The sequence below is a fragment of the Urocitellus parryii genome, chromosome 15, assembly GCF_045843805.1.
Source record: "Urocitellus parryii isolate mUroPar1 chromosome 15, mUroPar1.hap1, whole genome shotgun sequence".
NCBI lineage: Eukaryota > Metazoa > Chordata > Mammalia > Rodentia > Sciuridae > Urocitellus > Urocitellus parryii.
Window position 1 is genome coordinate 7,642,070 of NC_135545.1, and position 22,628 is coordinate 7,664,697.

The 22,628-nt window shown below is 53.3% G+C and overlaps 2 protein-coding genes and 1 non-coding gene across 5 annotated transcripts; all 3 read left to right on the forward strand.

Moving 5' to 3' along the window:
* The first annotated feature begins 5,405 nt into the window (after positions 1-5,405).
* Positions 5,406-5,474, forward strand: LOC113195044 (small nucleolar RNA SNORD31). The gene has a single exon (XR_003302353.2). It is a non-coding gene; the product is annotated as a small nucleolar RNA SNORD31 (small nucleolar RNA).
* A 5,657-nt stretch (positions 5,475-11,131) lies between these two features.
* Positions 11,132-16,498, forward strand: Ca11 (carbonic anhydrase 11). Its single transcript, XM_026406340.2, has 9 exons — positions 11,132-11,214; positions 11,302-11,376; positions 12,131-12,273; positions 14,271-14,456; positions 14,645-14,740; positions 14,887-14,959; positions 15,056-15,210; positions 15,427-15,592; positions 16,320-16,498. The coding sequence occupies exons 1-9, from the start codon at positions 11,148-11,150 to the stop codon at positions 16,343-16,345; spliced, it is 987 nt and encodes a 328-aa protein (XP_026262125.1). The 5' UTR covers positions 11,132-11,147; the 3' UTR covers positions 16,346-16,498.
* Positions 16,499-16,984: 486 nt separating this feature from the next.
* Dbp (D-box binding PAR bZIP transcription factor) lies at positions 16,985-22,520 on the forward strand. 3 transcript variants are annotated; one of them, XM_026406233.2, is made up of 4 exons: positions 16,985-17,606; positions 18,430-18,843; positions 20,275-20,486; positions 22,043-22,520. In XM_026406233.2, the coding sequence occupies exons 1-4, from the start codon at positions 17,468-17,470 to the stop codon at positions 22,256-22,258; spliced, it is 981 nt and encodes a 326-aa protein (XP_026262018.1). In that variant the 5' UTR covers positions 16,985-17,467; the 3' UTR covers positions 22,259-22,520. The 3 variants fall into 3 exon arrangements, with proteins under 3 accessions (XP_026262018.1, XP_077649523.1, XP_077649524.1); XM_077793397.1 differs by lacking the exon at positions 18,430-18,843 and having other exon boundaries at positions 16,987-17,606; XM_077793398.1 differs by lacking the exons at positions 16,985-17,606; positions 18,430-18,843 and adding an exon at positions 19,756-19,955.
* The last annotated feature ends 108 nt before the right edge of the window (positions 22,521-22,628 follow it).

Consider the following 22,628-nt stretch of genomic DNA (forward strand, 5'->3'; position numbering starts at 1 on the left):
TGCCAAGCAGAATTCTATCCCTGCCCAACAGTGGGGCACCTACAGGCCACAGGGGTGGGGCCAGAAAGGCAGGAAGCAAAGTACTAAGGGATGGAAGGTTGTCATGGCCTAGCCCCTTCCCTGACACTCAGACCTCTGTCCCTGCACTCACAAGCAGGCTCTTCAAATTTGAGTGACCTTTTCTACAGAGTCACTGAGGAGGTACTTGGAGGGAGTCTTAGGGATTTGAACCTGGAAAATAACATTTTTCATCCATGAGACAAAAATGAGGCTCTCAGCAAATGGGAAGTAGGACAGGTCATGTCACACGGTGCTAGGCTGCTAGTCCTCCAGGGAACCTGGGTTTGCTCCTGGTGATGCTAGAAGAAATAGCCTCCAGGGGATAACTATTTGAGTTCCAAGCCACCAATGAAAATCCCCTTTGGGGGGACCTCACCTTTGGCTTCCAGTTAGACCCAGGATGGGGGTATCTCTGAAGCTGAAGTCTTAGGGAGATATTATAAGAAAAGTTTCAGGAAAACTGTATAAATCCCTTCTGTTTGCCCTTTTCATTGTCTTTAGAAGCCAATTCAATTGGGAATTCACCCACCATTCCATGTTCAGTTCCAAACCCACCAGCAAGTCCCATCCGCTCCTTCAAGATCCATGTCCAGAATTCAACCATTTTTACCACCTCCATTGCTACCACCTTGGTTCAAGCCAACATCACTGCTCCCTCACAGCTACCCCTTAGAGTCTTCTTCATGCAGAAGCAGGATGACCACTTTAAAATGCGAATCCAGAAGAATCTCTCTGCATAGCAGTCGGATCGTATCACTCGTATGCCCAACAATCAAATCCAAAGTCCTTGCCTGCCTTATAAGGCCCTATACGATCTACCCCTGCCATGTCACTGACTTCACCTCCTCCAACTCTTCCTCATTCAGGCCACTGCAGCCACACTGTCCCCCTTCCTGTTCCTGTAGAAACCAAACACACTCTGCCCCGGGGCCTGTGCACTTTTCTCTCTTCCTGAGACACACTTCCTCAGTAACAGCAAGCTGCTTCCACAGTCTTCCATTAATCAGGTTACCTGACGGCTTCGCATAATGAAAGTTTATTTCTTGCTCATGTACATGTCCAATGTCGGTTGGCAAGGAGTGGTTTTTCAGTCACTCAGGGACCCAGATGAGAGTCATGCACCATGGTGTGTCATCAGTTGCATCCTGTGGTACCCCCACCCCCACATCATGTGGCAACCAGAGGAAGCACTGAATTGACCCACAGGAGCACTAAGTGCTTTGGCCTGGGAACATTTTCCACTCTTCCACTCACAGCCCAGCGATCAAGATTACTTGCGTGGGGGCTGGGGATGTGGCTCAAGCGGTAGCGCGCTCACCTGGCATGCATGCGGCCCGGGTTTGATCCTCAGCACCACATACCAACAAAGATGTTGTGTCCGCCGAAAAATAAATAATAATAATAAATTCTCTCTTCTCTCTCTCTCTCTTAAAAAAAAAAATTACTTGTGTGGGTCCCTCAATTGCCTGAAGGTGGGAAGTGAACTTCTCTTATGTGCCCAGAAAGGGACAAGTGGTGGGCTTATTTTTTATTGCTGTCATACAAATTACAAATTGAACAGCTGAAACAACACAAATTTCTTCATCTAACAGTCCTACAAATTTGAAGTCCCACGCGGGTTTCACTGGGCTGAAATCAAGGCATTGTCAAGGCTGTATTCTGTAGTCAACAAATATATGAAAAAATGTTCAACATCACTAGCAATTAGAGAAATGAAAATTAAAACTACACTGAGATTCCATCTCACTCCAGTCAGAGTGACAATTATCAAGAATACAAGTAACAAAGCTGGGGATTTAACTCAGTTGGTAGAGTACTTGCCTCGCATGCACAAGGCCCTGGGTTCAATCCCCTGCCCCCCCCCAAAGAAAAAAATACAAGTAACGATAAATGTTGGCAAGGATGTGGGGGGAAGGTGCCTTCATACATTGCTGGTGGGGTTGCAAATTGATGCAATCACTCTATAAAGCAGTTTGGAGACTCCTTAGAAAACTTGAAATAGAACCACTATATAACCCAGTTTCCCACTCCCTGGTATACCCAAAGGACTTAAAATTCCGAGTACTATAGTGATGTGGCCACATCGATAGTCATAGCAGCTCAATGCACAATAGATAGGCTATGGAACAAATCTAGGTGCCCTTCAACAGATGAATGTATAAAGAAAATGTAGTATATATACACAATGGAATATTACTCAGCCATACAAGAAAAATGAAATTATGGCATTTGTCAGTAAATGGATGGAACTGGAAACTATCGTGTTAGTGAAACAGGCAATCCCCAGAAAGCCAAAGGCTAGGTGTTCTCTCTGATATGTGGATGCTGACTCAGTAGAAGGGAGGAGTGGAGGTTCACTAGACTGAATGTGGGGGGGGAATGGGAAAAACTGCAGAATGAACTGGACATCACTTTCCTATGTTCATATATGAATTCACGACCAGGGTAACTCCACATCATGTACAACCACAAGAATGGGAAGTTATACTCCACATATTCATGATACGTCAAAATATACCTTACTGTCATGTATAACTAAAACAATAAATTAAGAAATGCTTAAGAAAACCCCCCCCCCAAACCCTGCATTCTGGATCTTCTGGTGGGAATCTGCTGCCTTTCCATTCCCAGCTTCTACAGCCACCCACATTCCTTGGCTGGTGGCCCCTTCCTCCATCTTCAAAGCCAGCGTGAAGAGTTGAGTTCTTTTCACACTTCAAATTTCTTCTACCTCTTCTTCCTGTCTCATGTCTTTTTTTTTTTAATTCTATTTTTTTTTTAAGTTATCGGTGGACACAACATCTTTGTTGGTATGTGGTGCTGAGGATCGAACCCGGGCCGCACGCATGCCAGGCGAGCGCGCTACCGCTTGAGCCCCATCCCCAGCCCCTCATGTCATTTTTTTTTTTTTTTTACCACAAGTAGGAAAGATTCTCTGCTTTTAAGGACCCAAGTAGTTAGAAAAGACACATCCAGATAATCCAGAATAATCTCTCCCATCTCAAGTGTCTTAACTTTAATCACATCTGCAAAGCACCTTCTGCCATGTAAGCTGAAATATATTTATCTGTTTACTGTTTGTGTTGTCATTGTTCCACTGTAACATGGGCACCATGGGAACAGGGATTCTAATTTGGTCATGGATGTATCTCCGTACCTAGAGAATTAGCTAACATAATAGGTGTGCGATAAATATTTGTTGAATGGATAAATCAATGAATGGTCTAATCTGTAACCCAACCAAATCTGACATGGTTCTTCATATTGTCTGTATCATTAGTGTTCCTAATAATCCCTAAATAACAGTGATTCAAATAAAATGAAGTTCATTTCTTTCCCTTTAGTACCGGGTGTTGAACCCAGGGCCTCCCACATGCAAAGTAAGTGCTCCACCACTGAGCTAGATCCCCAGTCCTGTTTCCCTCTTGAATAATAGAAATCTGGAGATAGTCCAGGAACCAGGACTCTTCCATTTTTCCTTCTCATCGTCCTTAGAACAGTCCTAATCCCCCTGGTCCAGATGGAAACTAGTGCCGGCTATTGCCTATATATCCAGGCAGCCAGATGAAGGAAGGGTGGGAATATAGCCTTTAATACTGGACTCAACTGCATAGGGTGTTTTTGTATCAAGGGAAAAGATATTTAGAATAATTCTCTGTCCCTGCACTAATACCAGACCTTTGACCAATCAGAAGCCAGAGTGTGCTCTGACATCATGAGATGCCGGCAGAGCAGCCATGTAGCATATCTTGGAAAAGTGGCTAAGATTGGAGAGAGGTAATACCTGGCCATGGCTTTCCATCCCACCTCCTGATCCCTGACCTCAGATGTGTGTCTGTTTTGTTTGCTGCTGTAACTCCAGCCCCTGGGACATAATAGGTACTTAATAAATATTTGTGGAATAATTAGGGCCTGTTATCCTCAGGATACAAATGAAGAAACTGAGGCTCCTGGGGGGCTCCACATTGAGGTGTGTGTGGGTGGAATTCAAACCCAGGTGTGCTTGGATTTAGCTAGGACGCTAACTACCTCTTCGAGACAGAAAAACTGAAGCTCAGACAGGTGAGAAGATTCAACAGTGGTCACACCCTACGGGGCCATCAAGAGCTGCACCGTCCCAGGCAGTAGCCAGCAGCCACACTGAGCTCCGTGAGTGTAAATGAATCGAAATGGAGTAAAATTACAAATTCAGTTTCTCAGTCGCATTAGATGCGTTTCAAGTGGCTGCATCCTGACCGCCCCGGTGCAGATCATTTCTACCCTCACAGGAAGTCCTGCTGGACAGAGCCGTGTGTTTGGAACCAGATGGCCCGGGGCCAAATCCCAGCACTGCTACTCCCAGTCCCTCAAGGCTCTCCTCTGTTAAATGGGGAGGATCAAAATAATAGGGCGCATTCAGGGGATGAAGTGAGTTAATCCACAGGCTGGGGTTAGGACAGCAGTAAGGCCAGAGTCAGAGCCTTCTGAATGTGACTTTGTTGCTTTTGTGTAAACATGCAGAGCCCCACCTTCCCCCGGGAAAGGAGAGGACCCCCAGATGGAGAGGATTTTGCTGGGCTCCCAGAGGCAGTGGGAGGTGAGGGCAGGGAGAGAGGGCTGAGGAGGTCCAGAGGGGCTGTGGGAACCACCAGGCCTGGAGAGTCCTGGCCCTGCCACCTCCCACCCAGGAGCCCAGGAGGTAGGGGATGAAAGTGTAGAGCAGGCAGAGCCCCATATGTTCCTTATGACCCAAACTTTGTTCCCAGCGCCCGAGACGAATAGGCGTGAAATGCACATCTGGGACCACCTCCGGCCTGGCCGTTCCTCCCGCTCTGGGCACTGAGCCCGGATTGTCTATTCACTGTAATGGAGGTAACACAGGTGGCTTCCAGAGCGTGGAGGAGGCCCCTGGCCATCTCATGGCATTGCCAGATGGCCTCCTGGGGAGGGACTCCTGAAGGGTAGAGAAGTTTGCCCTGCAGAGAAGTGGGGTCAGAGACCCCGACAGAGGAAACAGTTTGTGAAAAGGTCCAGCGGCCAGAGGGCCTGGCATGGTAAAAGAGAGACGGGGCTGGGGCATGGGGGTGGCCAGGACATGCAGGGTCTCTAAGACCAGGAGGAAAGCCTGGACTTTTTCTCCTGGGGAAGGATTTGATCAGGAAAAACTGAGGGGTGGGGGCTTTGTCCGAGGGTGATGGGGAGCCACCATAGAGGCAGAGTCAAGTCTGGGTGTAAAAGACCCTCTGGGATGTGTGGGAGTGGGCTGGAGGGGGAGAGCTTAGAGGGAGCCTGGGGGTGGGAGGCAATGAGTTCTGAGCCACCACGAGTTCTGAGCCCTGGCTGGGATTATGGGGACAGGAAGAGTCAGCAGGAGTGATGAGTTGAATACGGCCCCAGTTGATCATGGGACAGAAAGATATTCTCAGAGAGTTGTGAGAAGGAAAAAGAGAAGTTAACTGTCACCAACACACCAGGAAGCTTTTCTCTTAACCCCTGCAGAAAAGTCCTTTCTTTGCCTCACTGTGAAGGCCACACCCCTCCCTGATTTGATCCTCTCACTTCTTCATTAGCTCAACAGAGTCCCCCCGCCCGCTCCCACCAAGTGGGGCTCACACAGGCTAAACACAGGCTCCACCGCTGAACTGCACCCCCAGCTCCCTCAAAATGTTCTTTTAAAGTCTCCCGGGAAATACTGGCACTGAGACTAGCCGGAGTACAGGTAGGGAGAGCCCTGGGGACATTGTACATGGTGTGGTGTGTGATCCCAGAGGCAACAGCACTAGGCACCACAGGAGCCTGCAGAAGAGGCCCCTGGGAGGTCAGACAGGAGGTCCTCTGGGAGCACTACAGGAAATCCAGGTGTCTCTCCGGCAGCCAGAAGGGCAGAATCCCTGGGGAGAGACATCACTGAGCGCGATTTCATTCCATCAGGCCTGACTTGTGTCCTGAGGACCCTGTCCACAGGCCCTGTGTGCGGTCATGCTGAGGACCAGAGGTGGGTCAGGCCTGGGTTCTGAAGGAAGGACACACAGGGACACAGGCCCTGTCTAGTGACATCTGGGCTTTCATGGAGACAGCACAAGACATTGTGAACCTCCTCAGGGCTCAGGGAGGGCTTCCTGGAGGAGGAGAGCTGAGCAATCCAGGGAGAGCCCGCTCTCCCCATAACATCTGTCTGTCTGTCCCTCCCTCTGCGTACCTCTCTTCCTTCATTGTCTCAGCCTCTGACCAGTTCCGCTCTTTCCCCACCCCCAGGTGTGGGGAGCCACTCTGAAGGATTCCTGCCTTCCATCCTGGAGCAGAGAGGCTTTGATTGGTCACTACATCTCTTAGTGACCTGGACATTGCCCTGTCCAGGAAGTTGAGGGCATGTCGCCCCATGGTCCCTTGGGTCGATTTACACTCACCTGTCCTTTGTAACCCTGCCCCTCTAGCCTTTTTTGGATGGAACTTTCTAAGAATAAGGTTCCCCCCCAATAATAGCCCACTTCCAAATTCTCTCTCTCTCTCTCTCTCTCTCCAGCCTCTCGTGACTTTCTCCTGCTCTCCCATTTGGGGAGCCTGAGGCTGAGAGCGGAGAAGATGTCCTGAAGCTTATTTAAAGGTAAAGTGTGTGTCTGTGTTTTATTTGGTGTCCCTGGAAATTCACACGAGTGACCTGAAGTTCAGCTGCCCACACGGGCTGGGGGCAGCAACCAGGGTTTGGCTGCTGTAAAAAAACCACTAAATCACTAGGCGTGGTGGTGCACACCTGTAATCCCAGTGGCTTGGGAGGCTGAGGCAGGAGGATCACAGGCTCAAAGCCAGCCTCAGCAACTTACTGAAGCCCTAAGTCTCAAAATAAAAAGGGCTGGAGATGCGGCTCAGTGGTTCAATCCCTGCTTAAAAAAAAAAAAAAAAATCACTCACTGTGCAGCTTAAAACAATGGAAATGTATTGTCTCACAGTTCTGGAGGTTAGAAGTCCAAAGTCAAGTGTTGGCAGAGCTGTATTCCTTCCAAAGGCTCTAGGGGAGGATCACTCCTTGGCTCTTTCAGCTCTGGTGGCTCCCAGCGTTCCCTGGTGACACTTTGCTCCAACCCCCGCCTGTCCTCACTAGCCTTCTCTGTCTGCAGTCTCCCTGTCTTTCCCTTTAAGAGCAGTTGTCATTGGACTTAGGATCCACACAGGTAATGCAGGGTGATCTCATCTCAAGACCCTTTTGCCAAAAAATGTCCCATTCGCAGGTCCAGGGTGGGCGTGTCTTGTTTCGGCAGGGAAGCAGGCCACCACTTCGACCCACAACGTCCCGGGTGCGTCATTTTCCTCTGGGAACCTCAGTTTTCTCTCTCTCCAGCGGGGCCAACACTCACTACCACACCACGGAGCAGCTTTCAGGGCTGAAGGAAGCCTAGGAGTGTGAGGCTGCCCCAGGACTAGGAAACTCCATCTGCGGGATACTTTTTACTGGATACTTTTCCATCACAGCTGGGTCTTTCTAATTTTTTTTTTTTTTAATTTTTGAAGTACTGGGGATTGAACCCAGAAGTGCTGTCCCACTGAGCTACATTCCCAGCCCCTTTTTTTAAAATCTTATTTTGAGACAGGATCTCTCTAAGTTGCCCAAGCTGGCCTCAAATTTGCCATCCTCCTGCCTCAGCCTTCTAAGTCATGACTATAGGCAGGTGTCACAGAGCCCAGCACAGATGGGCCTTCCTGCCCATCTTTTCCCATCGGTTTCCCCATGTCCGTCGGGCGGGGAGTACCGAGGATTGAACTCAGGGGCACTGAACCACTGAACCACATCCCCAGCCCTATTGTGTTTTTTATTTAGAGACAGGGTCTGACTGAGTGGCTCAGCACCTCTGGTCCAATATTCTTTTCTTTTCTTTTGTGGTGCTGGGGATTGAACCCAGGGCCTTGTGCATGCAAGGCAGGCACTCTACTAACTGAGCTATATTCCCAGCCCCTGGCCCAACATTCTTGACTATGTAGCCCTGTATATCCTGAGACTTGGTTTGCTCATCTGTAAAATGGGACAGTAACAGGCTTTCCCTCTTGGATGGCTGTGAGGATTACATGGGTAAGTGCACGGGAAGTACGTGAGACCTGGGCTGGGGTGGACTGGGTGCTTCCCTATGTAAAGGTAAAATTTCTAAGCTGCAAAAGCTTGAGTTAAAGTGTAAGAGACTAGGGCATTGTAAAGCTTCTAGATTACAAGGCCTGGGCTAAAAAGTAAAAGACAATTGTTACAATTGTAAAAGTGTATTGTTACAATTCCTCTACTATCCCCGGAACCTGTAATCTCTGTAAAGTTGTTAGGAGAATGCGGGAACTGCCTAGTAAATATCTCCATTGATTCCCTGGTTGTTTAATAGCTAAGGGCTCTAGGTAGCATGGCACGTAAGCATGTAGGCCCCAGAACCAATCAGTTTAAATGTGTACCCCACTTAGAAGTGACCAATCACCCCTGCCCAAATTGTTCCCGCCAATGAATGTGCTAATCATGTCTCAGAATTGTTGTTCAATTTCCCCGCGCCTCATGATGATTTGTTCTGATGTATGCAAAGCCCACCGCTCTCTCCAAAAAGTGTACTTAAGCTCCGCCTGACCTCTGCTCTGGGCTCTGGGCTGCTCTCCCTTCTTGAGTGTGCACAGAGCCCCAGTGCGCTGGAACGGATCCCCCAATAAATTTCCCCCCTGCAATTGCATGAAGTAAGTCTCTTGTGTGGTCTCTCCCTCCGACGCTCCACTGCACCCCAACACCTATGGAAGGTTTTATCACAGTTACTGCTGAGTATTCATGGCTTCTCCTCTTTCCCTGTCTCTGGCTCCCTCTGTCTCTCTGTTTTCCTGAGTGCCTCACTCCAAGTCCTAAGGAGTGTCTTTCAGTCTGTCTGCTGCTCTCTCCACCTGAAGTTGATTCTAAAATAAGTCCAACACATTCTCTTTTTGTACCAGGGATTGAACCCAGAGGCATTTAAGCACTGAGCCACATCCCCAGCCCCTTCTTATTTGGAGACAGGGTCTTGCTAAGTTGCTTAGGGTCTCGCTCAATTGCTGAGGCTGGCTTTGAACTTGCAATCCTTCTGCATCAGCTTCCCAAGCAGCTGGGATTACAGGGCCATGCACACTCTCAAATACTCCTCCCTTCACAGTGGGCGAGGGGGAGCCTCATTTCCTTCCCCTCCACCATGGCTAGACTAAGTGACTCATTTCCCGTGAATTGAATAAAAGGAATGTGACTTCAGGAGACCAGGTCATAAAGGCCTCAGATGACTGCAGTCATGGCCAACAGCTTACCTGAACCCTCCTGAGAGAACAAGAGCCCCTTGTCAGCCATTCCCCGATGTCTAGCCCTTCAATTTGAGAAAATAAATGTCTGTCATTTTAAGTCACTACATGTTTGGATCATTTGTTATGCAGCAATGGATAACTAATACATATTTTCTTTCTTGGATGCTTTCTTTGTGTCAATCTCCATGTATGACATCTCTGTGACTCTTTCCATCTTTAGTTTCCAATTTGCTATGTCTGAGTGCCTCTGTCTCTGGTTCCTTCCCAGTGTCTCTCTTTAAATTGGTTGGTCTGTCTCAGGGCCTCTCTCCCTCTATCTGGGTCTCTATCTCTGTCTTGGTGTCGCTCTGTGTCTCTCTTTTTCTGCATGATCAGCTCTATTTATAGCTAAGTGTGTGTGTGTCTGACTCCAGGTTTCCTACCGTGTGTGTGTGTGTGTGTGTGTGTGTGTGTGTGTGTGTTCCTCTCCCCGCCTGGATTGCTGTGTCTCTTTTTAATGTTTGGTGTCCCTCTCTGCTTCTATCCTGAAGTATCTGAGTCTGTTTCATCTTTCTCTGCCTCTGCACCTGTCTCTCTCCCTCCCTTCTCTAACCCGATGTATGTCTCTCTCTGTCTCTGGGTCTTTCTGCTTCTACCTTTGATTCTCCTGCCGGTCTCTGTATCTCTACCAGTATCTACCTCTGTCATGTCCTCTGTGTGCGCTCGCCTGTCTTTCTCTCCTTCTCCCTCCCTCCCTCCCTCCGGCCTGGCATCTTGCTCTCGCTTCTGGAACCGGCTTCTCCCTCCGCCACGTCCCTCCCTGCCCCAGCCTCCACACTGGCCGCTCTTCACCTCAAGCTCTCGCCTCTGCCCTCCCGGCTCCACCCCCCCCCCCCCCCCCGCCTCTGTCCCTCGCCAGGTCTCTGCCTCCCTCTCCCGGCCAGCGGCCCTCACCGCACCGAGTATCCCAGGGGATCCCCGGCGGTTAAGGCAGCCCCAGGCGTAGGACCGAGGCCGAGCGGGGGACGTGGGCGCCCGGGCGTCCGGCCTGGGTCCCCGCGATCTGCGGGACCCCGCTCCTCCGCCGCCCGCGCGCTGAGCGCGGAGACTCCAGGCTCCACCTTAAGCGCCTCCCTCCCTTTCTGCAGAGGACCCAACGGCCAGCTCCCGGCCCCAGGTGTCCGGGCCACCCCGCCCCCGGGGCCCGCGCGGCTGGGAGCTGGCACCAGCCTCAGCGACCCGCATCTTGCCCCTGGCGCACCCCCCAGCCCGGGGCTGTGATATCGCCCCTCCCCAACAAGATAAATAAATAAATAACACCCGGAGAGAGAAGGGAGGGAGGAGGAGGAGGGAGGAAGGGCCGAGTGAAGAGAAACGGAGGAACAGAGAGAAGAGGCAGGAGAGGAGGAGGCGGGGAGGGAGCGCGAAGCTGGAGACCGACCGAGAGGGGAGCGGGAGGAGGTGAGGAAGGCGAGAAGAGAAGCGAGAGGCAGCAGCGGAGAGGGAGAGGGAGGAGGCGAGGAGCAGGATGCAGACGAGGAGTTAGGAGGCTTGGGGGAGCTTGATGAAAGAAACGGAGAGGGGGTGTGGATTCGAAACCAAGAGGGAACCCCGGGGCCGGCAGAGGCAGACAGGAGGATCAGGAGGTAGAGGGAGAGTGGAGGGCTGGGGGCCGGGAGGAGCGCTGAGAAAGCCGAGGAGCGGGCCAGGGGTGCAAGTCCCTGGCATTTGGGGAGCGAGGCTCCCAGTGGGGAGGAAGGCTGAAGTCCTGGAGGAACAAATCTCCGACAGGGGAGGGTGTCGCTGAGGGGGGGCAGGGCAGCGGGAAGGGGTCGCTCCGAGGCCTCCCGGGGATGGGGGGTGCAGCTCGTCTGAGCGCCCCGCGAGCGCTGGTACTCTGGGCTGCAATGGGGGCGGCAGGTAAGACCTGGGGGTCCGGGCAGGAGCCCCTCGGGGAGGGGTGGGGTGGGGTGCCCAGGAGAGGGATTCAGGCTCCTCTCTTCCCAGCGCACCTCGGACCAGCACCTGACCCTGAGGACTGGTGGAGCTACAAGGATAATCTCCAGGGAAACTTCGTGCCAGGTGCAGCCAGGGCGGGGGACCCAAGAGTCCGCCCCCTTCCCCCAGGCCCCTCTTTCTTCAGACTCAGGAGTCTGAGTCCCCAGCCCTCTCCTCCCCCCAGAGCCTGGAATCCCTGCCCCCTCCTCCCTCCCTAAGGAGCGAGGCCCAGCCTCTGAACCCCAGCGGCTCACCAAGGGACATTATACATGCGCATTTCAAGTAGTGAGTGGGAGTGAGTGGAAGCCAAGAAAGTGTGGGGGTGGAGAGGACGTGTGTGTTCGCTGGGAGAGACAGTGCCTGGCTCCTGCTGAGAAAGAGAGGCTGGGTGGCCGCTTCCCCGACTCGTCTGGTCCTCCGGCGCAACTCCTCTCCCCACTACATTCACTGTCCAGCTGTGGGACAAGGGAGACTGAGAGAACTACAACTCCCATGGGGCTCTGAGGCAGGCAGGCGGGCAGTGGACGAGTAGGTTGCAGCCTTGAGGCCGGCTGGGAATTGTAGTTCCTTCCACAATGACTACATTAAGATGGGTTGGATCAAGGAGAGGCTTGGAGGTGTTGGGAGTGGGGTGGGGGGTTAGGAAACTATCCCAATATTCTTCTAGAACACAGGATTCTGGATTTCAGTACACTTCTCCCTCAAACCCTGGGGTCCAGGCTCCAGCCTCCTCCCTCAGACCCAAGGATCCAGAGCTGGGCCCACTCAACAGATCCCAGCATGACTCCCAGCTCCTATTTCCAACTCCATTTCCTCCTGTTCCCACTTTTGTCCCCAGGGCCTCCCTTCTGGGGCCTGGTGAACGCAGCCTGGAGTTTGTGTGCCGTGGGGAAGCGGCAGAGCCCCGTGGATGTGGAGTTGAAGAGGGTCCTTTATGATCCCTTTCTGCCCCCGCTGAGGCTCAGCACTGGGGGAGAGAAGGTAAGGGGCCTGAAGGGAGGAATTATGGGATTCCCTGGGGGGGGATGTGAGTGGAGGTCAGGGAAGGGGCTGCTGAGGTGGGCTGTCGGCATTGGGGAAGAAGGAGTACTCGCTGCCTGGAGAGAGGCTCTTTGCACTCTAAACAGGTCACCTGTTCTTCCCTTCCCAAACATGGCTCCTAGTCTTCTCATCTTGGCAAAAGCAATGAAAAACAGAAAGTTTCCTGTATAAGGCAGTTTTTTGTTTGTTTGTTTGTTTGGGTTTTTTTTGTTGTTGTTGTTGTTTTTGTTTTTTGGTTTTTTTTTTTTTGGTACTGGGGCTTGAATTCAGGGGCACTCGAACACTGAGCCACATCCCCATCCCTTTTTTGTATTTTATTTAGAGACAGGGTCTCACTGCTAGAGCCTCGACGCTGGTGCTGGCTTTGAACTCGCAATCCTCCTGTCTCAGCCTCCCAAGCCACTGGGATTACAGGTGTGCACCACCGTGCCCGGCTTGTATCAGGCAGTTTTAAAAGCTTGACAAGCCCTCTAATCCCATGCAATAAGTGCTATTATTATCATTTTATGGATGTAGAGACTGAGGCACAGAGAGGTTTGGTTACTTGCCTGGGGTCACATAATCAGAGTACCAGCACTGGTATTCAAATCAGGCAGTGTGGTTCCAGCACGGACTCCAGTTTGCACTAGCATTTCTTTTAAGTGCCACAACCATGTTTCACTTAGTTGTGGCAGTCAAAAGACTCAGAGTCACCTTCCCCATGCCACCCCCTCCCTCATTTTCATTTCCAATCTAGTTTTCCCAGCCTCACTGGTACATATTCAGATCTCTTCACTTCTGGCCCCTCCACTCCCAACCAGGCCACATCATCTCCCACCCGATGGTGCCACCTCCTCTTCACCTGCCTACCTCTCTGATTCCTGCAATCCGTTCTCCGCTCCACCACTAAGGATGTTCAAAACACCAGCAGATCCCATCAAGCTCCTATTAGGATAAGATAAGTTGTAACAGCAAACACTTACACAGCACTTACTATGTCTGGCATTCTGCCAAATATACTCAGTTTATTTAAATAAAAAAAGAGGGAGCTGAGAATATAGCTCAGTTGGTAGAGTGCTTGCCTTGCATGCACAAGGCCCTGGGTTCGATCCCCAGCATGATCCCTAGCACCAAAAAAACAAAACAAACAAAACAAATAAATAAAAAAGGAAAGTTCCCCATCATTGCCTGCAATGCCCATGTACTGGTGATCTGCTCCCATTACCACTCTCCTCTGTTCACTGGGTTCCATTAAAACAGGGCACCACAGGGCCTTCACACTCTCTCTTCCCTCTTCCTGGACTGCCCTTCTTTCTGCTCTTTCACAAGGAACCCCTGCTTATCCTTCAGGTTTTCATTCATATGTCATCTCCCCAGAGAAGCCTTTCCTGACTCCTCCCTCAATCTAAGCTGGGTTCCCATTACACTTTCTTGAGCTCCTAGTTCCTCCAGCATGATCACAGGATGCAATTAAGTAGTAGCAATTAATTACTTACTTATGTGAGTCACTATTTGTTGTCTCTCATGTCTAGTTGCTCATTGCTCTATTCTTCACAGCTCAATAAATACTTGTTAATTAAATGAATTCACCAATATTGAGCACTTATCCTGGGCCAGCATGGAGCCTGGAAATGGGTTGGTGCTCACACTACATTCAATGATTAAATGGTTGTCGGAGCTGGACACGGTGGTGCATGCCTGTAATCCCAGCAGCTCAGGAGACTGAGACAGGAGGATCATGAGTTCAAAACTAGCCTCAGCAACTTAACGAGGTCCTAAGCAACTCAGTGAGACCCTGTCTCTAAATAAAAGATAAAAAGGGGGGGCTGGGATATGGCTCAGTGGTTAAGTGCCCCTGAGTTCAATCCTAGGTTCAAAAAAAAAAAAAAAAAGGTTGTGGGACCCAGTAAATGTAGGTGTGGGAAATGTCCCTCTGACAGCTTGTTCCTCTCCCACAGCTCCGGGGAACCCTGTACAATACTGGCCGCCATGTCTCCTTCCTGCCTGCACCCCGGCCTGTAGTCAATGTGTCTGGGGGTCCCCTCCTTTATAGCCACCGACTCAGCGAACTGAGACTCCTGTTTGGAGCTCGAGACGGAGCAGGTTCTGAACACCAGATCAACCATCAGGGCTTCTCTGCTGAGGTGGTGGCCACTGACCTGAACTCTTACCTGTGACCCTCCACCCCACGTCAACTGGATTCCTCTCTCCTCTCCCATCCTCCTCCACAAACACTGTCCCACACCCTAAGCCCAACCCCAAAGCCAGAGACCTGGAGTCATCCTCTCCTCCCCTTCTACTGGGGGACCCCCACTCTCTGTGTCCCCCCCAGGTGCAGCTAATTCACTTCAATCAGGAACTCTATGGGAATCTCAGTGCAGCCTCCAGGGGGCCCAATGGCCTGGCCATTCTCAGTCTCTTTGTCAATGTAAGTGGAGGCAAGATGGGCACCTGGAAACCCAGGAAGAGGGAGCTGGAGGCCCAGACTCCTGTGTCCTGGGAGTGGAGGATTTGGGGGGAGTTGGTGGCTTGGGCTTCTGGGTTCCTGCCTCCTCACGTTCTATCCCAACACAGGTGGCGGGTAGCTCAAATCCATTCCTCAGTCGCCTCCTCAACCGGGACACCATCACCCGCATCTCCTACAAGAGTACGTCCCTGGTGTGTTGGGGGACAACACATGTGAGCCTGGGGGGTGCTGTTCAAGAGGGGCACCCCTCTTTATTCTGGCCTGATATTCCCACAGATGATGCCTACTTTCTTCAAGACCTGAGCCTGGAGCTCCTGTTCCCGGAATCCTTTGGCTTCATCACCTACCAGGGATCTCTCAGCACCCCACCCTGCTCTGAGACTGTCACCTGGATCCTCATTGACCGGGCCCTCAATATTACCTCCCTACAGGTGACCCTCTGTCTGCACCCTCCCCTGCTCCCCAGGTCTGGGTACTCCATTTACTGTCTAGGTATCCCCCAACCCCCCTTTCCCTCCCTCTCCTCCTTGGCTGGTAACTCAAGGAAGTATGAGGGTTAGCTCATCCTTGTGGGTGGATCTGGCTGAGCACAGGCCCCGCCCACCAGCTCCATTCACTGCAGCTTTCCCACCCTCCCTCCTTGGCAGATGCACTCCCTGAGACTCCTGAGCCAGAATCCTCCATCCCAGATCTTCCAGAGCCTCAGCGGTAATGGCCGGCCCCTGCAGCCTTTGGCCCACAGGGCCTTGAGGGGCAACAGGGACCCCCGGCACCCTGAGAGGCGCTGCAGAGGCCCCAACTACCGCCTGCATGGTATGATTCAGTTTATGCCCACTTCACGTCTTGGTCCAAACCGCTCTGTGTCTCCCAGTAGTTCCTCAATATGATACAGCCCCACCCCCATTTGCTGCTTCTGTGTGGTCTAACCTGAGATCTCCTCTCCCTCCTTCCCCCCATATGTCCATGTGGTACAGTCCACCTCCCTGCCATAGACTATTGCTGGTCCATGATTTGTCTTTCCTCTTCATCGCTTTGCAACTTGGCATTTAACCCGGCCCCTCTGGCTTCCTTGTGGTACAAGTACCATAGGTACTATTACTGGGATTTTCCAAAATGGTGCGGTCCAGATCCCCTTCCTGTTTCTGTGTGGTACTACCCTAAGCTGTTCAAGCCTGACAGCCTCCCCCCTTACTGAGAATCAACGTGGTACGATCCTTTTCCCTGCCCGCTGTATCCCCATGGTTTAACCCAGTGATCTAGTGGTCGCTTCTTTGGATTCCCAACGTGGTACAATACAGAGCCCTAGACCTCCTTCACGTAGTTCAGCCTAATGCCGATCTGGATTTCACCTTCCTGATGCCTCTCTATGGTTTGATCCCAGATCTGAGCATTTTCCCCAGCTTCTCAACCTGGTACATTCCGGTTCCCCCTTCTCAACCTTCCTGTGGTAGAGTCCTGCTCAGCCCAGCAAACGCCCCCTGTATGCCCCCTGCACCGCCCATCCTAAACCATCACCCCCAACCAGTGTCCTCTCTTGCAGTGGATGGTGCCCCCCATGGTCGCTGAGATTCCCCATCGAAGATTGCGTCCGACCGTCCCAAACCTCCCTAAGAGGGGAGGCAAGTTACCCCAAAACAAATCTATTAAAGGGACAGAATACTTCCTGTTTCTCAGTGGTCTGATTGTAAGCCGCGGTGAGGGAAATAATGGATATTAAAGAACTACGGTCTTCATCCCAAAACCAATCTGCCTCTGCCTAAGCCTCTGTTATTTGTTGTTTTGGTTTTCTGCTTCTCAAAAAAATTATTTGGACAAACGGCTCCTTTAAGAGGCACCTCTCCTCCCCCACCCCCATCAGGCAGCACGCGCAGAGCCATGTGCTTCCCCCTTCCGCCTGCCTCATTGGCCCGAACTGGGTCACGGTCCCGCCCCTAGCGCCACCTCTCATTGGGCAAATGTAGGTCAGTGTCCCGCCTTCTTCCGAAAGGCAAGGCAACTTCACGCGCTCAGCCCCTCACGCGCCCTCCTGGGCTTTGGAGGATCCGCGGGCTCCATTGGCTGGGCGCCTCAAGGGATCGAGACACGATTGGCCGGTGCTTACAGCCGGAGGGAGGCACGCGGCTGGGGTGCATGGCCAAAGAGGCGGGAGGGGCAGGACGGGGCAGGGCTAGTGCGGGCGGGGGCCCGGAGGAGGGGCGCGCGCCGTGGCGTCGGGTGTTTTGGTTTGGATTTTTTTTTCCACGAAAGAAGTTTGCCTTGGCCACGCCTCAAGGCGGCCGCCTCCTCCTGCCCCCTCCTCCGCCCCTCGGCGCACACCTCTGGTGCAGATTGCAAAGCGCTTTCCGTTGCGAGAGCTGCAAATTTTGCAAAAGCTAGGCTCGCCCACCTTGTAAGAAGGAGCGCCTGTGTCCCTGGTATCCTCAATTGCAAGAGCTGGTCGCCTGATTTGGTCACCGGCTCATCCAGACTGTATGATCTCCCGGGACCCTCTTGAGTTGCACGTTTCTGCACCAAGGACCGTAATTCCCCTTCGCTCCTAGGATTTGCAGCGTTCTGGATACTGGAGGCTTGCAAGCTACGCTCGCCCAACCTTGGGCAGACACTCGCCCGAACCACAGGAGTGTGCCGGAGGCAGGCCAGTCCTTCGCCTCTCCATGAGCCCATGAACCTGGGGGCAGGTGCCCGGAGATGGCGCGGCCTCTGAGCGACAGGACCCCGGCCCCCCTGCTGCTGGGGGGCCCGGCGGGGGTGCCCCCTGGCGGGGGCGCGCTGCTTGGGCTTCGGAGCCTTCTGCAGGGGACCAGCAAGCCCAAAGAGCCGGCCAGCTGTGAGTTCTAGCCCCCCGTCCCTTAGGGACTAAGTGCTGGGGGAGGGGGGATGGCTTATAGTAGACACCTTCTATGTGCTGGGTGTCCATATTTCCCACTCTCTAATCAATTACTCAGATGTTCAAGCCTCTAGATCCTCATCGTCCAGGACTCAAAAGTGCAAGCTTTCAATCTGTCCATCGGAGGACCCAGGAATCTAGGTCCCCAGACTCTCCAATTTGGCCTGGGTGTCTGGACCCATGGGGTCCAGAGAGAAGGGGGTGTGTGTTGGATGCTCACACGGTGGTGACACGGGCTTGGGCGGGGCCTCACGGGGTCACATGGAATGTAGGGATGAGGAATGTGCCTGAGGAATAGAGCCCCCTTCCTGCCCCTTATGGATTGTGGGGGAAGGGAGAAAGGGGTACACTGCGCAGGGGATGGGGGAATTTCAGAGGAATTACAAAGCTGTCATTTTTTTCTCTCACCTGCCCAACCCTCCACCTACCCTGGACCTGGCCCCCCTCTTTCTGAACTTACGTCCCTCTTTGCTGAATCGCTGTCTTTCTGTTTCTCTATCCTTTCTCGGGCCTCTGTGTATCTTTCTGGGTCCCTACCCACCCCCGTTCTTTCCCTTTCGGTCTCTCTCCTCCTTTGTATCTCTGTCCTCTCCTCTCTCTGGGTTTTTGCCCTCTTTCTCCTGTATCTTTCCTTCAACTCTTGTCTCTCTTTGGATCTCTGCCGTGTGGGTCTCCCATAAACTCCCTCTTTCTGACTTGGGGGTCCCTTCCCACCTCTTTCTCCACCCACCTCTATCCCGCTCCGTGTTTCCCTGACCCGCAGGTCTCCTGAAGGAAAAGGAGCGCAAGGCGGCTCCGCCCGCAACTACCGTCCCAGGGCCCGGCCTGGAGACTGCGGGCCCGGTAGATGCCCCAGCTGGGTCGACAGGGGGCGGCGGGTCCCCGCGGGGGCGGCCGGCGGCGGCGGTGCCTGGCCCGGGTCTGTTGGCGCCGCTGCTGTGGGAGCGCACGCTGCCTTTCGGGGACGTGGAGTACGTGGACCTGGACGCCTTCCTGCTGGAGCACGGGCTCCCGCCCAGCCCGCCGCCCCCGGGTGGCCCGTCGCCGGCGCCGTCGCCCGCGCGCACGCCCGCACCTTCCCCGGGGCCGGGGTCCTGCGGCTCGGCCTCCCCTCGCTCTTCGCCTGGGCACGCCCCCGCCCGGGCTGCCTTGGGGGCCGCCGGCGGCCACCGCGCAGGTGCGGCTAAAGGGGCGGGGCTCGGGCCCCCAGGGGGCGGGGCCGTGCGGCGCTCTGAGCTGGGGCTGTGGTCCCGAACACTGTGTCCTCTTGTGGAGAAGGGCTCAGATTCTATGCCTCTTAATGGGACAGGAACTGAGTGTCCTGGGTCCGTAGGGAAGGAAGGACTTAGGACCCTAAGTTCCAGGAAGACTTTCCAACAATTTTTGGGGATTTTTCTGTGGGACTTGGTGACAAAGGGCCCGGATATTCCGTGGCACCGGGACCAGAAGCCCAGAAGTTATTTATTGGGGAAATGTAGAGTGACTCCAGTTTCTTGGTCTAGGATAGGAAAGCCTAGACCGCTAAAATGCGAGAAGGCGAGACCTGGGCACAGATTTCTGTTCCCCTGCACATAGAGACCCTACTCTCCTGGGTCCCCCCATTGGGGATGCTGCAGCCCGGGACTTCAGGGTCCTGCAGAGAGGGTGTAGGTCGGGGATACTGGTTCTGGGTCCCCCTGTGGAGCTCCATATATTCCTGGGAGAGAGGAGCCTGGTCTCAGACTCATGGCCACTCCAGTGGCAAGGGGCTCGGGAGCCTGGGGACCGGGCGGGTGGTCCGATGCTCCCCAGATCAGGGGGATCTGGCGCCTTCCGAAAAAACAAAAGGAGAAGTGAACCCCTTCGAGCACAGTGAGGTCCCCAGGCGGAGAGTACAGTTCTGGGATTCCCAGGTACTTGTGCCCCTGGTCCGACCTCCAAGCACAACCTGGGTACTCCAGTTCCCAGCGGCACATTCCCTCGCCACGTGAGACTTCCCTCCCTGCTCCTAGCTTTCGCGCACGCGCTGTCACGCGCGAGGGGGCGGGGCCCGGGAACGTGAGGGCGCTGGTGGCGGGGGTTGGGGTGGGGAGCAAGAGGGAAGCAGGCGGCAGCACGTGACTCGGCCCTGAACCTGTGTCCTCAGTTGGCCCCTGCTTGCTCGCGCTTAAAGGCGCAGGCTCCTCCTTCTCGAACCAACCTTCTGGAACCTCAGAGTCGCTTCCTGTTCTCATACCTAATCCTGCGGAAGCTAACTTGAGGTCCTTTTTTTCTGAACAGCCTGGAGTCTAAGCTTTGGTCAGGGATTCAGTAAGTAGGATTCAGGCTGGACTGTAGAAAGGCTTTTAGCCTTCTTTACCTGACTGGTGTTACTTAGGGTCATGTATGACTGGGCCTCACGTTCCCTGTTTGTAAAATCAGAGTTGATTCCATGATGTCTGAGCATGTTTGTGACCCGGGAAGCTCTAAATTTTATATTAACATGGACATGATGCCTGGTAGGCAAACTTTGTGATAGATCCAGAAGCGCCTTCCCTGTGATGGGCAAGATACCTGAGCAGGGGATAACTTCTGAGAATCCACTCCCCAAAATAAATACACATTCAAGTGACATGCTTTTTCCCCCAAGGGCTGACCTCTCGGGACACACCCAGTCCTGTGGACCCAGACACGGTGGAGGTGCTGATGACCTTTGAACCAGACCCAGCTGATCTTGCCCTGTCAAGCATTCCAGGCCATGAGACCTTTGACCCCCGGAGACACCGTTTCTCAGAGGAGGAACTTAAGCCCCAGCCAATCATGAAGAAGGCAAGGAAAATTCAGGTGCCAGAAGAGCAGAAGGTGAGCACTACCAGATGTGGGATACAGCTTGACTTGGGACAAGCCCACAGCCAGGGATGGTCCTGTCCAAGCTGGCCTGAGCTTCTCACTGGAATGTGCTCTTGGGCTGTCCAGGCTGCAAAGATGAGTTCACTTTGAGCAGAGAGCATAATGGGGAAGGCATTTGGGCTTGAGACTTATGAAGACAGCATCATTATGGGGTACAGAGTCATACAAGACAGCTGTACTTGTTCTGGTTGTGTGGACTTGGAGGTTCTCTGGTCGCTTGGACCCAGAGCCCTCGATGGGGCATGGTTCAAGTTCCAGGAGGCCCATTTGCCAAGAACAGCCTTCCTTAGCACATCAACCTGTCTCTCCTGAGCAGCCAGCCAGGCTGGGGCTGAATCTTTGATCCAATTAGGGGCATCCTTCACAGCAATTGCATCTGTCTAGGACATAGATGCTGCCAGCCTTTGCAGTTCTTATTCCCTGGGACTGATGTTCTCATCGGTGAGGGGCCTGAGGTGCCCTTAGTAACCAGGGCCACCTTCTGATTTGCGGTGATTTGGATTTGGACTGCCTCTTTCTAGCACTGCTTTGCCACTGATGGGTTCTCTGCTATCAAGAGGTGCGTATGCATCTCTCACAAGGCTTTGCCGGGACCTTGGGTGAGAAACCATCACTAGGGATGGGCCTAGAAGCCCAATCAAGACCAGTGTGTTTTTCTTGCTTCAGGTCCCTGTTGCTAGGGACTAGATGTGCCCTAGCAAGCAGGAACTAGGTTTTAATTAAATGGGAGCTGAGGGAAGCATCTCCTTGAGCTAGAAAGCCTTGTTACTAAAGAGTGGTTCTCCTTAGCAACCAGATTCCAGGACTGGAGGACCCTGGGTATAATCCTCTGGGGAAGTCTCAGGATAGGCCCCTTTGTTAAGGGGCCTATCAACCAGATCCTGTTGGGGAAGAGGCAGCTGCCTGGCAATTCAAGGTCAGCAGGTCAGAGACTACCCACAATCATTTGGATCATTTAGATCTCAACACTCTTTGCTGAGGAGGGATGAAGTTGCCTTGGCAACCAGGTCAAAAGCGGCCTAGCTCTGGAAGGATTTTATGAGACACTAAACCCCATCCACCCTGGGTTGGGGTGGGGGACTTTCTTTAGTAACCAGGATCTGGAAAAAAATGATGTATAGGCCAGTGCTCTTCACTGGGATAAGACCTCATACCCCTGAAGCCCTGTTCCTGTTCCCTGTTGCTAGAGAACAATAATCCATAGCAACCAGGACCTAACTGCAGGCCTTTGACAAATGGGGAGGGGTGGGATGTGTTTTCCACAGTGGAGACCTGGAACCCGGTTGCTTGAGGGTAGGAGTTTATTTCATACCTTAGCCTGTTAGGGGCCTGGTCTTCTTAGCAACCTGGGCCCAGGAGGGCAGACACCCCTGCCCCCAGCAGAGACTGGGTGTGGGTTAGGCTCCTCCGCTGAGCAAGAAGCAGCCCTGGGGCAGGGTTGTCTTAGTAGCTGCTCCTCCCTTGTTATCTTGCTGGGTCTCAGTGCCCTTCCACCCCTCCACTCCCAGGACGAGAAGTATTGGAGCCGACGGTACAAGAACAATGAGGCAGCCAAGCGGTCTCGAGATGCCCGGCGGCTGAAGGAAAACCAGATTTCGGTGCGGGCGGCCTTCCTGGAGAAGGAGAACGCCCTGCTGCGCCAGGAGGTGGTGTCTGTCCGTCAGGAGCTGTCCCACTACCGCGCGGTGCTGTCCCGCTACCAGGCCCAGCATGGGGCCCTGTGAGGCTGCCCCCACCCCCATCTGGCAGAGCCCTCTTTCTTGCTCAGACTCGCGCCCTCTTCCCTCCCCGCCCTGTGGCCCACGGGCTGGCCGGCTGGGTGCCCCAGGGACCGTGACGATGCAGATAAATACATTTATATTTTTAAGAAAAAGCGAGCCTCCCCCCTCCCTCGCGGGGGCGGGGAGGGTCCTGTGTGTGCCCCGGGCACGTCGGGGACCCCATCCTCCCACCGCCTCCGTTAACACGATCCTGAATAAATCTTGAGAACCCCAGAGCCAGCTGTTGTGGGGACAAGGCAGCCATCTGGCCCCGGCTCCAGACCAGCAGGTCACACTGGCCTCGGTCGGTGGGCAGGCCCACCCGGGCTGCCGT

Coding starts and splice junctions, on each gene's coding strand:
- Dbp (XM_026406233.2), top strand. CDS start 17,468: ATGGCGCGGCCTCTGAGCGACAGGACCCCGGCCCCCCTGCTGCTGGGG. Junction 17,607..18,429: donor GCCCAAAGAGCCGGCCAGCT/GTGAGTTCTAGC, acceptor CCTGACCCGCAG/GTCTCCTGAAGGAAAAGGAG. Junction 20,487..22,042: donor AGGTGCCAGAAGAGCAGAAG/GTGAGCACTACC, acceptor CTCCACTCCCAG/GACGAGAAGTATTGGAGCCG.
- Ca11 (XM_026406340.2), top strand. CDS start 11,148: ATGGGGGGTGCAGCTCGTCTGAGCGCCCCGCGAGCGCTGGTACTCTGG. Junction 12,274..14,270: donor TCAGCACTGGGGGAGAGAAG/GTAAGGGGCCTG, acceptor CCTCTCCCACAG/CTCCGGGGAACCCTGTACAA. Junction 14,960..15,055: donor CACCCGCATCTCCTACAAGA/GTACGTCCCTGG, acceptor ATATTCCCACAG/ATGATGCCTACTTTCTTCAA.